Source organism: Mchenga conophoros, linkage group LG8, assembly GCF_057382185.1.
Source record: "Mchenga conophoros isolate Kocher_MC1m ecotype Shallow Benthic linkage group LG8, M_conophoros_male_GT1.1, whole genome shotgun sequence".
Lineage (NCBI taxonomy): Eukaryota > Metazoa > Chordata > Actinopteri > Cichliformes > Cichlidae > Mchenga > Mchenga conophoros.
Window position 1 is genome coordinate 20,277,039 of NC_140533.1, and position 15,194 is coordinate 20,292,232.

At 39.2% G+C, this 15,194-nt stretch overlaps 1 protein-coding gene across 2 annotated transcripts; it reads right to left on the minus strand.

Moving 5' to 3' along the window:
* Positions 1–7,955: 7,955 nt before the first annotated feature.
* On the minus strand, positions 7,956–13,936 carry chst3b (carbohydrate (chondroitin 6) sulfotransferase 3b). Of its 2 annotated transcripts, XM_085284833.1 has the most exons (4): positions 13,601–13,936; positions 11,455–11,510; positions 10,287–10,503; positions 7,956–10,142 (listed from the first exon to the last, which is right to left on the minus strand). In XM_085284833.1, the coding sequence occupies exons 3-4, from the start codon at positions 10,364–10,366 to the stop codon at positions 8,927–8,929; spliced, it is 1,296 nt and encodes a 431-aa protein (XP_085140959.1). In that variant the 5' UTR covers positions 10,367–10,503; positions 11,455–11,510; positions 13,601–13,936; the 3' UTR covers positions 7,956–8,926. The 2 variants fall into 2 exon arrangements, with proteins under 2 accessions (XP_085140959.1, XP_085140958.1); XM_085284832.1 differs by lacking the exon at positions 11,455–11,510.
* Positions 13,937–15,194: the final 1,258 nt, after the last annotated feature.

Consider the following 15,194-nt stretch of genomic DNA (forward strand, 5'->3'; position numbering starts at 1 on the left):
TGTGCACCACAGCAAACACCTGCCTTTTATACTTCTCTACAACAGAGGTAGAGAGGTGCTTCCAAGTGGACTGGCAAACTGCATGTCATATAGTTTATGATGTTCAGTGCTTTTATTTTCATGACTTTGTGGGTTTATTATTTTATCCCCAAGAGAATTAACAGCATAGGACCCACGTACATATTGCATATAAAATTCTGATAATTCAGACAATGACAAATGCACTTTCTAAATTTTCTTTCAGCTCTCTATTTTACATATTATAATATAGTGTTAAACATACAGTAGTATAATCCATTACACTTTGCTATGGTATCATAACTTAAAATTATGAAATTCATTTTTAAAGAGTTTTAAGACAAAAATGAATCGAACATGTTTTAAATTACTTCAGAAAAATACATTTCAAATATGAAATGTCAGTCAAACTCAGACGATTTGAACACCAGAGGCCAATTTGGCAGCAATCGACTGCTTTAGTTAAGAGTTCTTTAGCTTGGAAAAAACTTCATGATTCAAAGTAGCAACAACCTTTTTAAGCTGCAGAATAATTAACTGAACCAAGTATGTAATTTTATCAAAAACAATGTTTTCATTAATAAATAACAGCCAAGGAATGGTCACTAACTAAATTTAGTTTTAGCTGTTGCAAGTGCTAAGTGCCTATATATAGTTAAGAAAGGGTCTTTGTTATTTTATGAGTGGTGCCACCTTACTGACTGAGAACAACCATGCAGCACTAGCAATGGTGTCACATTATTTAAAGTTAGCATAGAGTATAGCTGCTGTTGACTGGCACTGTATGAAAACATATCTTTTGTCAATTTTTTACTAACTCTTGCCCTTTGTAAAGGATACAGTGTAGCGTATACATGCAGCGCAGCAGTTCTGCTGCACTATTGTTACTGTAAACCACTTTGGCTTATGTAAGGCAAGCTTACTTCTTGCGGTGGGAATAATGTCAGTAAATCTTTCCAATGTCCTGTTCACAGAGCACTTCAATTTTTTGATAAGAATCTTTCAATAAAAGAAGGTAAATGTTGGCTCACTCAAAGCACTGGCTCTCCCTATATATAGCATGTTTTTCTCAAGTGGGTATTTTACCCAGCTTTATCGTCACCGACATACCATATAAGACCACAGTCCTTTGCACTAGAAATAGGGTGGCTTTGTGTGTGAAAAGTGGCAGAGGGAAAGGTATGAAAATGTTCTTTTCCTGCTCCTGCAATCAGTGAGTAACCACTTTGTATAAGGCTGGCTTGTTTTCTCCCATGTTGAGTCCTCAAACAGTTTAAGAGAGGGTATATTTAGAGGGGCAGAGATAGAACAGGACAAAAGACGGCTGTCTGTCTGCAATAAAGCTTCCTTTGCAATTTTATTGTTTGGATTTTATTTGATTGGATGTCCTGAAATTACCTGTCGTGATTGCAGGTGGTTTGCTTTCTTGCCATAAATACACAAAATTTTGAATATAAAACCTTTTAGACTTCATTCTTATTCCAAAGTTTCACATTTTCTAGTAGTGAGAATGTATAGTCCCTGTCTGGCCCTTGTGGTTATTTTGGTCTGTTGGGCAAACTTCTAAGGAAACCATGCAGTAGAATCACATGGGTCTTGCACACATGACGTGTGGTTTGTCAAAACATACCTGTCTTTGCACTGCTGAAGCTGGAGATTAATCTGTACGTGGTAAATGCATCAGCACCACTTCTTATAGGAAATGAGGAGATTCGGGGATGCATAATGTTTCTCATTAGCCACCCCTGCTCCTTATAAAACCTCAACTGTAATGCCTGTTTTATTGTGACTAGTAGTGGCAGTAGAAAGGCGCTTTGTGTTTGGAGCAAAGCCAGCAGAGTGGGACAAATGGAGTGACCCATTCAGTAGCTCTAAATTCTTTTTAAAGACCTCCTCGTTCTAGCTTGGTGCAGGCACAAAAGGAGGTATTGATGTAAGGAAAGACTGAAGCTTTGTGGCATAGGAAGCCATTCTTTCGCAAACATGAATTCAAAATGCAAATGGTAGCACTTACAGTGGGTGCATTTTACTTTAGCTCAAGAACAAAAAGTAGACTTGTAAGAAATGACAGTGTTTTTTGTGATTTTTGATGTTGATTGATCTAGTGAATGATTAAATTCTGCTCCTGTTGGCAGTTCTCATAATTTAACTATTATGTTATGTTAATGTCCCCCACACAGTCCTGTTCTCCAACAGTGTTTATGGCGTAAACTTATCCTCTGTGAAGCCTAAAGAAACAAAGTATATTGAAGGAAGGAAAAGTGAACACTCGGTGTTTTCCACATGTTTTCCACAAGTTAGTTTTGTGGTTTTAAATTATATTTAAAAGCCATGTTTCATAGTAAGTGCAACAAAAAAAGAATGCACAAGTATTAGCATGATACTTACTCACAGAAAAACCAAAGCATAGCTTTGTCAGCTTCTTTTCTTTGCACCACCTGCAGACCTCATCCCAAGTATTTGCTTTAAATCTCCCCTCACCCACAAACCCATTGTTTGTGTTGCAGGGGCCCAACTGAAAGTAAATGCCACACTAGTTTGACATATCCATGAAATGTTTAAGCTATTCTAAACTAGAATGGATATCTAAATTTGAAATGAGAGCCATGTTTTATGTTTTCCTATGGGAACGGGTAAGGGTTGGCAGTACGGTGCATAAATACTGAGGTCACAATTAAATGATAAAGGGTGTTCCAGTGAAAACAAATGCAAAGAAAAGAAAACTAAATGAGGGAGTCAAAGATTGTACTGTATTTGGAAAGAAAACCCCTGGTGTTCATCACCTGTCACATTGCCTATAACAAATGTAACCAAATGTTTTGGCAGCCAAGGGGTCATTCAACCAAAAAAAAAAAAAACCCAACCAAGCATAAAAAAATGTATTAGTCAAAACACCAAAACACAACCCAAAATTGTCTTCTGCTTTGATTTTTTTATGAATTCATTTGTTGTCAGAGTATTTTTACATTTATGAAAACACATCAGAGAAAGAAACTAGACACTTTACTGTTTTGAAAACTGGGTACTGCATTTTTTAAGCTGCCACAATTCATCACAATTATTGTAATTTTCTGCCTTTATACATTCTGTTGACCATAATGGTCAGACAGTGCGAGCTCATGCCCACATCTCTCAGTCACTTTTCACATGTTTTGTAGAGTCTAAATCCAGAGAAAATGGGCATTAATTTCCGTTCTGTCAAAGGCTTTTATGTGGTGGTCAGCCACAATGGAGTTCCTGAAAAACAAACTAAAAAAAAAAAGCTGAAAAATGTTATGTCACGCAGAAATTTGAAAATGTTGCTCAGTAGTTCAGTACATTGTGATTTCACAAGTCTTCCATGACACGGCTTGATAAAGCATTTCCTACCATCTTACTGGAAGATCAATGGACACGTACATAGATGCAAGTGAAAAAAATGTGTAATGTATGTATGTAAGTGAGAGAAAAAGGTCTTTCTTTTCATTTTGACATTGCTTTTAGAAACATTGCTAACAGCAGACACACCAGTGCAGCTGTGGTGCAACCACAGATCTCTGTTGTCTGTCCCTGGCCGTATGTTGTGGAAAAAAAAGAAATGAAAGCAGTTAGCGCCCAGGTTAGCGCACAAAAAAGGAAAATGTCTGGCTTTGGAGTGTCAATAAATGACAGATAAACCTTCCAGCTTTGCTCTTAACAGCTAGTAAGTTGTGTACTGGATGAGTTCTTGAGTGAAATTCTGCTCTCACTTCACGTAGTCACTCATTATCACATGCAACAACCTGAGTTTTATGAATTGCATTCCTCAGTGTGAGATAATTTGCTGCGTATTTAGATTTATGTCTCCTGCTAAACCATCATTATCGCCTACAGCAGTTTTATATGTCGCTCTGACACATGTCTGAATTACCTCAATTTTGTGTCTGTTTGTCGCAGATCGTACAACACACTATCATTCGAATCAACGGCGCAGGGTTGTTTTGCATATTTCAAACCCCTCATGGTTGATGTGGCAAAGCACCATATAACAGAGTGCGAGGGTGTGGTTACCTAAATGCCCTTATTTAACTGCTGAGGAGGGGGGCTGAGAAGGCTTTAATTCACTGGAAAGTGGTTATTCTATATTTGCCCCAACCATACAGTGACTCCACCCTCCACACATCCCACATAAAGTCACTCCACTAAAAAAGTTTATGAATACTGAACCCATTAGGTTTGGACTCAGATGCTGCAGACCTGGCAGCTCTTTATTACTCAAATAGAACGACCAAAATAACCAGATAATGACCTGTTAATATGAGTGAATGCACTTGCATTGAGGTGGCTTAGCTCAACAGTAGAGGAGGAATGGATAATGAATGATCCTTTTTTATAAAATCTCTCTATTTAATATAAAAAAGATAGAGAGTCTTTATAAACTGTCTCTCTGCATTTCTGTAAGAGGGTGTGGTCAGGTGGACAAAAATGACTTGGACCACATTATATGTAAAGTTCGGGTAATTACTAGGTTGAAAGACTTAAATAGCTGGGCCCACAGTGGTAAACACACTGGAAGTCAAGGCAGCTGTCACTGCAGTATCCTTCCTCCTTGCCTCCTTAAAGACAAACATAATGTACCAAAAGCTTAAATATTTAGATATGACAACAAAGCAATGGTCACTTTAGATAACCACTCATACGGGAAATAAGTGAGTGGTCATGTTTCACAACTAAAACAATGAAATTAACTGTGAATGTTTACTGACTGTTTTTTTTCTCTGTGGATTACTTTCATGTACAGATTTCTAATTTTTTAAAAAAGCTTTCCAAACTCAAAAGAAAAGGAGCATTGGAAGGCAATTGCTAGAAGTGCTGTGAGGAATTCAAGCAACACCCTGCCAAAGTACCACTGGAAGAAATAAAAGGTGAAAGAATGAAGCCAAATTAACTTGAATCTGCTCACTGAGATATAGCGCAGTATCATTTATAAGTCACTCTTGCTTGGTTCTTATTTATATCTCAAGTGCTGATTGTTTCAGAGATAAAAGGGCCAGACATAAACAACAACAATAAAAACTGAGTTGAGACTGAAATGAGACAAAGGCATTTTCAACTAGAAAAACTTGCATTTCCTGCGAAAATGCAGTGTGAATGCTGTGTAGTGGATTCTGCTGAAAACAGCTGAAGAACTATCTGCTGAAAAGAGGTGAAGAAGCTGAAATCTGTGCTGACAAGAGGTGAAAAAGCTGAATTTTCTGCTGAAAAGAGGTGAAGAAGCTGAAATTTTTGGTTGAAAAGAGTTTAAAAAATTAACCTGTCTACTGAAAAAAATGTTGCCATGAGTGGGATTCGAACACAGCTCACCCTGGCAAGCTAAATCAGCGAACACACTTCTAATGTGGTCCTATTCATCTACAGTGGGGCAAAAAAGTATTTAGTCAGCCACCGATTGTGCAAGTTCCCCCACCTAAAATGATGACAGAGGTCAGTAATTTGCACCAGAGGTACACTTCAACTGTGAGAGACAGAATGTGAAAAAAAAATCCATGAATCCACATGGTAGGATTTGTAAAGAATTTATTCGTAAATCAGGGTGGAAAATAAGTATTTGGTCAATAACAAAAATACAACTCAATACTTTGTAACATAACCTTTGTTGGCAATAACAGAGGTCAAACGTTTACTATAGGTCTTTACCAGGTTTGCACACACAGTAGCTGGTATTTTGGCCCATTCCTCCATGCAGATCTTCTCGAGAGCAGTGATGTTTTGGGGCTGTCGCCGAGCAACACGGACTTTCAACTCCCGCCACAGATTTTCTATGGGGTTGAGGTCTGGAGACTGGCTAGGCCACTCCAGGACTTTCAAATGCTTCTTACGGAGCCACTCCTTTGTTGCCCGGGCGGTGTGTTTTGGATCATTGCCATGTTGGAAGACCCAGCCTCCTTTCATCTTCAAAGTTCTCACTGATGGAAGGAGGTTTTGGCTCAAAATCTCACGATACATGGCCCCATTCATTCTGTCCTTAACACGGATCAGTCGTCCTGTCCCCTTGGCAGAAAAACAGCCCCATAGCATGATGTTTCCACCCCCATGCTTCACAGTAGGTATGGTGTTCTTGGGATGCAACTCAGTATTCTTCTTCCTCCAAACACGACGAGTTGAGTTTATACCAAAAAGTTCTACTTTGGTTTCATCTGACCACATGACATTCTCCCAATCCTCTGCTGTATCATCCATGTGCTCTCTGGCAAACTTCAGACGGGCCTGGACATGCACTGGCTTCAGCAGCGGAACACGTCTGGCACTGCGGGATTTGATTCCCTGCCGTTGTAGTGTGTTACTGATGGTGACCTTTGTTACTTTGGTCCCAGCTCTCTGCAGGTCATTCACCAGGTCCCCCCGTGTGGTTCTGGGATCTTTGCTCACCGTTCTCATGATCATTTTGACCCCACGGGATGAGATCTTGCGTGGAGCCCCAGATCGAGGGAGATTATCAGTGGTCTTGTATGTCTTCCATTTTCTGATGATTGCTCCCACAGTTGATTTTTTCACACCAAGCTGCTTGCCTATTGTAGATTCACTCTTCCCTGTCTGGTGCAGGTCTACAATACTTTTCCTGGTGTCCTTCGAAAGCTCTTTGGTCTTGGCCATGGCGGAGTTTGGAGTCTGACTGTTTGAGGCTGTGGACAGGTGTCTTTTATACAGATGATGAGTTCAAACAGGTGCCATTCATACAGGTAACGAGTGGGGGACAGAAAAGCTTCTTACAGAAGACGTTATAGGTCTGTGAGAGCCAGAGATTTTCCTTGTTTGAGGTGACCAAATACTTATTTTCCACCCTGATTTACGAATAAATTCTTTACAAATCCTACCATGTGAATTCATGGATTTTTTTTTCACATTCTGTCTCTCACAGTTGAAGTGTACCTCTGGTGCAAATTACTGACCTCTGTCATCATTTTAAGTGGGGGAACTTGCACAATCGGTGGCTGACTAAATACTTTTTTGCCCCACTGTAAATGGGTCAAACATGGCATAAAAAGCTTACTATTTATAGTGTCGTATAGTATAAAAGTTACTAGCACCAACAAATATAGGAGGCATTAGCAGAAAGAGCAGAACAGTTTAAAATTTGAATGGTGAAAATCGGATGAAAACTGGGGGAGTAGTTAACCAGCAAAGAACTGAGCAACTAGAATAATAAGGTAGAAGGTAGAAGATAGAATAAAGAGAAACAGGATCTCAATAGTGTGAATGCTTCATGGTTAAAAAAGGATACATTTTTATTTCATTTTCATATTTTTATCTATTGGTATGACTTGTTCTGTCCCTTATATCCACAGATATCTGTACCATATATGCACTTGACATTGAACCTGACATTGGGTGGCACCATCGTGATAAATGCTTTGATTTTTCATTTAGCCCCAACATCTGGTCAAAGTTTCAATCAGTCCAACTGTGCCCACTGTACCCACGCAAAGTCTCTTCAGATGTTAGAGTATTGTCGGAAACCATCTGGAAAACACCGATTTCACTGTGATCTTTTTCTAAAGACTGCAAAGAATCTTTCAGTGTCCACTTGTGTCCATCCTTCATCACTCTTTGCTAAATTAATGTTGCTACATAAGCAAATACAGGATGTAGCTACAAGCAAACCCCCGCTAACACTGATTGAAGTGGGATTCTACAGGAGAGCTGTTTACTGTGTTTGTTTTATTTTACGCCATCTGTGTTGTTTTATTTTACACCATCTGTGTATGTATGGCTGTGATGTGCCATATTTGCTTCCTGTTACACTGTCATTGTTTAGCCTCTTTTTAAAAAATATCTGACAAAGATGACAAAATGGGATGTGCTCATGCTCAATATGCTCCTGTCAGCAGAATGTAAAATTTTTTCAGACAATTTATTGAATTTGAACACTCCTGGATGGAGTGCTTTCATGTGAAAAATATGTCCTCTTCAGAAATAAAGCGTTTTTCAACTGTAAAGATTTATTGCAACAAGCTTTTTCTTTTCAAAAATAAAAAAAAGAACAGGTTCTGTGTCAACAAATCGCCTGACAGGCCAGAGCGTCAAGGCCTGTTACCAAAAGCCAAGAGGCTTGTTTCAAAAGACAGAGACCTCCTGACAAACTTTGCACGATTCTGCAAACCAGCTGCAGTTGGAATGTTAACATAAAGTAGCACTGTTACAGTCTGTTTTACAGGATGGGTGCTTATATTCCTGAACACATTTTCATGTACAAAAAACTACAGCATACATGTGCAAAAACACCCCTGCATAGTGGGGGTAGAACCTGTGGGGCACATTCAGACACTTTGTCATAATGACTGTTTAGCAAATGGAAAAAATAAATAAATCATCATGGGACATTACCTATAAATGACGAAGGTGAAGTTGCCTGGCAAGACACTGGTATTTCCTCTCAAGTATATGAGCATTGCTATACAAAGCGGTTTCTGCAAGGTTCTTTGGCATAAGAGCAGCATATGTTGCTAAGGAGTGACTTTACAAAAATAACTAATTGAGGTTCCTGGAAATGTTTGAAACAGCTCATTGTTGCTCAAAAGCTCTTCCTAATAACTTTCTATATTTGCTAAGGAACAAATATGGGAGTGGTTTGCAGGACGAGCTGAAAGCACCATTTGTGTAAGACAGGAAAAGAAATTGTGCAGAGTGCAAAAACAAAGATGTGCTCTATGTGAAGATTTTATCAAAACTCCAGACTGTTGCTTTCATAGTTAAACGTTTCATGTGTATTTTCTGCTCAACAGTCTATTCTTTGTCAAATTGTTTTAAATAGTAAAAAAAACTTTAAATAGGACATTATCAGAAAATATATCACTCTGTATCAGGATCTTCATAAAAATAATTTATCACAGAGGCTTTAGAAAGGTTGAAATTTTCTGCATCAAGTGTTGGAGTTAACATATTTTAAAATCTATAAAAAGCTGAACACTTTGTCCTCAATGAGACTGATAGATTTATCTGTTAGCATTTCCTCACTGCTCACAAATTTGTACCCAAAAAGCTTCATTGTTGGTCCACAAACTCTCTGTACCACTTGGGCTATCTTGAATGGAAGCTTGAACCTCCATTTCTCCACTTGTTCAGATGAGTTTTTCTGTGTAGAGTAAACTCCGCTTGTCTCCTTCGAGGCCTGGGTGTTCTTCAGAATCCAGGATTTCACTTGTGGAGTGAATGGGATTCCAGTAAACTTGTACATCTCGGTTGCTTTCTTCATGGGGAACCGAGCAATGTCCTCATACCGCACCAGCATGTATCGCCTGCGCAGCCAAAATGGCTGTCTGAGGCCGAACTCGGCAGACATTTTGATATTGTCGCAATTTCCTTTTAACTTCCTCACCTCGTCATCGTCAATAGGAACATTTCCACCCATGGCCCACTCCTTCCAGTTCTTGTATTTGGCTGCAAAGGCCACCATACGTGATGCCAAGATAGCCCGGGGATCGCGAACCAGCTGGATGAATTTTACATCAAGACGTGTGTCCTCAGCCAAAGGACGCAGAGTCTCGAGCTGGCGCACTCGTACCGACTTGATGGCAATGTGCTCTTTCTTAAGGCAGGATTCAGACGCCATTGTCAGGTTCAGGGGACCACAGCGTCTGGTCTTACAGTGATATCGTTCAAAAACCCCTTTGACAACAGGGCTGCAGACAGACTTCTCACACAGAGAGCTGCTGGACTCCCTGCGAAACAGGGCTGGGGTGATGTGGTCCACGGGAAGGGGGTCGATGAAGGTTTCTAGCAAAGAAAAGTCACACAGGAAGAGTTTTTGGAGCACATCACGGTATGCTTTGGCTGCCGCTGTAGCATTGGTGCCTCCAGTGTCCAAAGTCAACATCTTTTCCACGTGCCACAGAGGCTCAAACAGGTAAAACATGTTTTCTCCCTGCTGGTTGAAAAACTCGCCCACAAATGAAGAGCCTGTCCTAGTCGTGGTTAGCAGGAGAATGTGTTTTCTACCCCTTCTCAATGCCCCTCGGTGCTCGCTGTAGTCCTCCACCCGCGGCTTCATCAGCGTGACATTCCTCTTGCTGATTGACAGACGGAAACTACTGTGCTTCAGCAGTACGTTGGACAAACTGCTGGGTTGTTGAGAGGTTTGAGGGGTCTGCTTTAGCTTATCTGACACCCTGAAAGCATGAGAGAAACCAAACGCATGTTACATTTCAGGTTAACATAGAGTCAGAGCCTTGACGTCTAAAGCATTTTTTTAATATCTAATATCTCGCTCAGAAAAGAATTCAATCCTCCTTTCGTGATTGAAATTGACTTACCTTGAGATAATGTTGTTTTCTTTCTCAATGATAACAAGTGCCATAAAAAAGACAATGGGTAGAGTGTATTTGATCTTCATTCTTGGATGTGGCTGAGCCTGGATATGCTTTTACAGACTGCTTCTTAATAGCTTCTGCCAATCTCGCCAAGTCACCAGTTGCGTTCTTAAAGAGCCATCCAGTTATTTGTGTTCCCTGTTGTAGAAAATGTTTTATCCTGCAAATGAAATGAACATCAAACTGTCAGCTACAAATTTTACACATTTGAGCAAGGCTGTGGTAGAACACTATTTTTGTAAATGGGGAACCTAACAATGCACTGTGATGCTGAGTCACAGAGGTTCCGCTCTTCTTTTATTTCTGAATTTGTTAGTTGCATACAGCACCACTGTGTTCTGCAAAACTATGATGAGAGTCACTTACTAAAGAAAAAAACCCACCTATAAGAAGATGCTAAAAATACAAAAAGGTATAACACATTGTTTCCCATTGGAATTTAAGCTAGTCCTTGCCATGAGGAAGTACTTGTTATCTTTAAGTGCAGCAGTGCGTTTCAGGTACATGCCCACCCACCACTGCAAGTCTGAGGGATGGTGCAAACTGTATTTATGAGTTAGTCTTTGTAGAAGTTGCTTTCAAAAATGAGTGGATAAACAACTATTAGGACACAAAGAAATGTGGGTACAGACTGCAATCAAGGACAATTTTGTCAATTAAACTGCAATCCCACAGCTGTCAAGCTGCTTGCCAAAAAAACTCCAGAGTTGTCTGGCTTGGAGTGAGATCCTTTACCTCCCACTGATGTAGATAACAGAACAGTCCAAATTGCCAGCTACTCCTCCTCAACACCAGGAGGATATCTTACACAAGGACTAATAGAAGTCCAAATGCTAACAGGACTGCAGAGTCGTGGAATTGAAAGGGGAAATCCTGCTTGTCACTGAACCATAAATTGCCGTGCTCTGAGCCTGGAGGCCATTCAGTTGTTTTATAAGTCTGCAGAGGGCAAGTGGTGGGTAATCAAATGAAGATAAGGGTGGATTTAATGGGGACTATTTGTGAATGTCTTGCACATTCTTGAAAGATTAATATTGGTTCACTTTTAAGATAATGGCAGCTTGACTCAGATCCCTGACTAATCTTGAGAATTAAGCATAATCCTGCTTACCTTGTCTGCTAGTGTTGGGTCAATACCACAGCAAGAGCAAATGAGGCAGCCTCCACCTGGAGGATATTTGCAAAGCATCATCAAACTGCTGTTTTTTGGGAGGTTGTGGGGTGGAGGTGGGGGTTAAGATCCATAAGTAACAGGCCAACCTTTTCATTTAACTGCATCAGGCTACGATAAGATGCCAAATCCTGTTGGAAACCCAGTTGGATGACCACTGTTTTCTCAATTCTTTAATGTCTTTGCCTTTCTGTGTTTCACACCTGGAGGTCCGCTTCTCACATCCTGTTACAACTTCTGTCCAGGGCCATGTTTGAGAACAGAAGCCAGTTCAGATGACTGCAGTCTAAACACGGGGAATGGTTAGACACTCCCTGTGAAATTCTCTGAGTGGGAATGGGAAGTTTACAGCTCCAATAGAGCACTGTTGACGTGGAACGGCACGTAATGAAAAGGTGAACAGCCTGTATACTGAGACACGTTTTCACTGGAAGGAAAACTCAGCGCTGTCTTGCACCACCTTGCCGCATGCCACAACCACAAAGGCCTCTTTACACATGGAGTGAGTTTAAACCTTCCTTTGGGTAGAGATTGCAGAACATAAACTTTCAGGTCATTCAGACGTCACAGGGTCAGTGACTAAGCTCGTGGATGTTCCAAGTCATCTAGAACTGGTCAGATAAGACAACTGCACCAAATTAAATGAGTGAGTCTTCAAACCCATGGGAGTTTTTAAAGTGAGCAAATGAATTTCCAATGTCTGACCAAGCCAACAGATATTTAGCACATGGAAAGATAGAGTACAGCTGTTGTGCACTCTGTGTAATACTGTTGTGCATTAACAAATTACGACATATAGCAAAAATGATTTAGCTTAATAAATAAGACACAAGAGGATGATTAGCAACAAAAATGTCTCTTTCTGTAACACTTACAGTTCTATGGGATTGAGTGTGTAGTTCTCCTCATATATGATTCAAAATAAACAAAAATATTCAACATCAACCATTCATCAAGAAAATAAGTAGTCTGATGTTTTGTCATTTATATGGTAAATTAGATGTACACCAATTATCTCAGCCTATTGCATCTGCTGGGTAAAGCAGAAAAAAAGAAGCTGACATTCTTGAATATTCACAAACCACTGAGGCATATGACACGTTTGATCATCTGCTCATAACAAAACTGCCACTGCACCATTTATCATCTTGTTACAAATGCTTTTAATAGCTGCCTCTTATTTAATGTAAATCTTATGTGGAGACAAATTAAACACCAGCCAACCAAACCCATCTTGCTCGAGATTGCATTGCAAATGTGCACTGCGGTGTCCAACACATTTTTCTGATAGATAAAAAAAGATAAAGGGATTACAGTGGGGAATTTTTTGTATATATTTAGTTGCATTAAGTCATTATGGGAAGATTTTTATAATCATCGGAGGAAATATTGTACTCTAAGTTATTTACTCAGTCACTAAAAACTTTTCCAATAGTTTATTGAATTAATAGTGAATGAGTTTGGGCTACAAACCTGTAGAAACTGCTAAAATCATTCGAGTTGTATGGACGCAGCCCTAACTGGTTTTAGTTTAAGGGTAAAGGTCTGAGTAAAATAGACATAGAATAGACAAGAATGAAACAACCCATTTTCCCCACGATATGACCTATACCCCATTAATTAAGATTATGCTGGGGGATATGCATGTGTGTTTAGTCATTGTGGTTATTTCAGAGCAGCTGTGGGGGTCATGCAACACATCTGTTCGCCATAAACATATGCATGCAGTTGTTTATGCAGAGGGCAGGTTTTTACTGTAAATAAATTGTGCTAATTTTCCGGCAACTTTATCTGTTAGTTTATAAAGATGCCACACTAAAAGACAAGAAGGGCAAAGGGGGGAGGAAGTCAGACTGAAGCAGCAGTCTCTCTGGAGATCATGTGCCGCATTAAAGGGTCACAAGGACAAACCGAAATCATGCTTTCTTAATAAAAAAAAGAAAAAAAACTGAATGAAAAGTCACGAGTCACTTGGAGTGATGTCGTTGTAGCCAAGTGTTATTAATGACGTGTTAGTTTTTCTTTATTCATTTCTAAAATATCATGCGAATATGTAAAGAACAGCTTGTCCGCTCTCTGTACCCACCATTATAAATGAACTGCGGTCTCTGAAGGCGTCCCGCTTTTCATCCACTTGATCAGCCTTCCCTCAAAGAGCGACTCCGGAGAGAAATTAATTCCATTACTTTGCCAAGACTGCTTCACTTGTATGACAGAAAACAATCGAATTCAAAAGGAGAGGCTGGCCTAGTTTCAGTGAGCAAAACTCGTAGATGAGATGAAATCATGTTTGAGGGGGCTGCAGGTCAGGCTGCTCGCTGATCTGAATGACAAATCTATCCAACAGTTGCGAGTCACTGAATCACACGGGAAACTTTGGTCCAAAGGAGCGGAGCTTCAGGGAGCACTGGCGCACTGCCACGGCCCCTCACGGACCATTTCTTTAAAGTAAAAAGCTGACTTTGCACACATAAACGACATGGTAAACAATATAGGTTAAATATAGCGGTGCTACCTAAATAATAGCCTATGTGTTCCTTTTGGGGGTCAGTTTTAGGTTTTACTTTTTAGTTTTTAATGTCGTCGCAAAAAAAAGGGCGAGCACTCCACCTAGTGGAGAAAAGTATAACATAGAGGTTACAGAGAGAACAAGGTGGCCTGCAAATAAACATGGTTTTCTTTTACATGATATGATATCATAATAGCGTCGTTAAAGATAGGCTGGGTCAATCTTACTTTACATTTTTACTTTAGTGTAACCTAAAGAGCAATTTTGTATGGCTTCTTTGCAGGATGATATTGTTTTTGCATACATGGATAACGTAATAATTCAACATATGACCTTTTAAAAGTGGTTTGAGTACACAACAGTATGGAAGTGTCAATTTAATGTCAGTTTTATTTATATGACACATTTCATTACATTTAAACTTAACATGGTTAATATCAAGATAAAAAAACTTAAAATGTACAGTAACATTAAAGTAAAAACAAAAAACCCCAGAGGAATATAAGTTTACAAAAAATAAACGTAAACACGCACACACAGTTATGTGTATCATCCGCATTGGATATTTTATTCTTCTTTATTTATTATTCTTTATGATAGGGCCAAGAGAGAGCAGGAAGATTCGAGAGTAATGGACCAAGAACAGACATTTGAGGAACCACTGACTGAATTTTTAAATTTGTGCTGATCTCAAACTATTAATCGAAATGTAGAAACCTCTACCCTTTAGACATGATGACATATCTAAATCAACAAAATCATAAAGACTTTGAATTAAGAAGTCAAGAAGTCAGTGTCGATCATGAGTCTTCTAATTACTGGTGATCTTTAGGTCTTTAGGTTGTTGATGGGTTTAATTGGTGATGAAATCTGATTGGTACTCATCATAATGAGTTGTTAGGTATGCATTCAGTTGTTTATAAAGGTTTTTAAAAAAATATATTTTTCTGAGAAAAGATGATAAACAGTTTTTTGGTAGCAGTGTGATTAGAGCACATCAGAGATAAACACTGAAAATGCCACCCTCTAAAGAACTGTTGACAATAATTACTAAACAAAATGCATTGTTTTAATTAACTGTTCTTTGATCGGTTAAAAACAACATAACACGTTTTTGCTATTACTCTCTCAGTAGTAAACTTTAAAAAACAATGATGTAATAATGCAAATT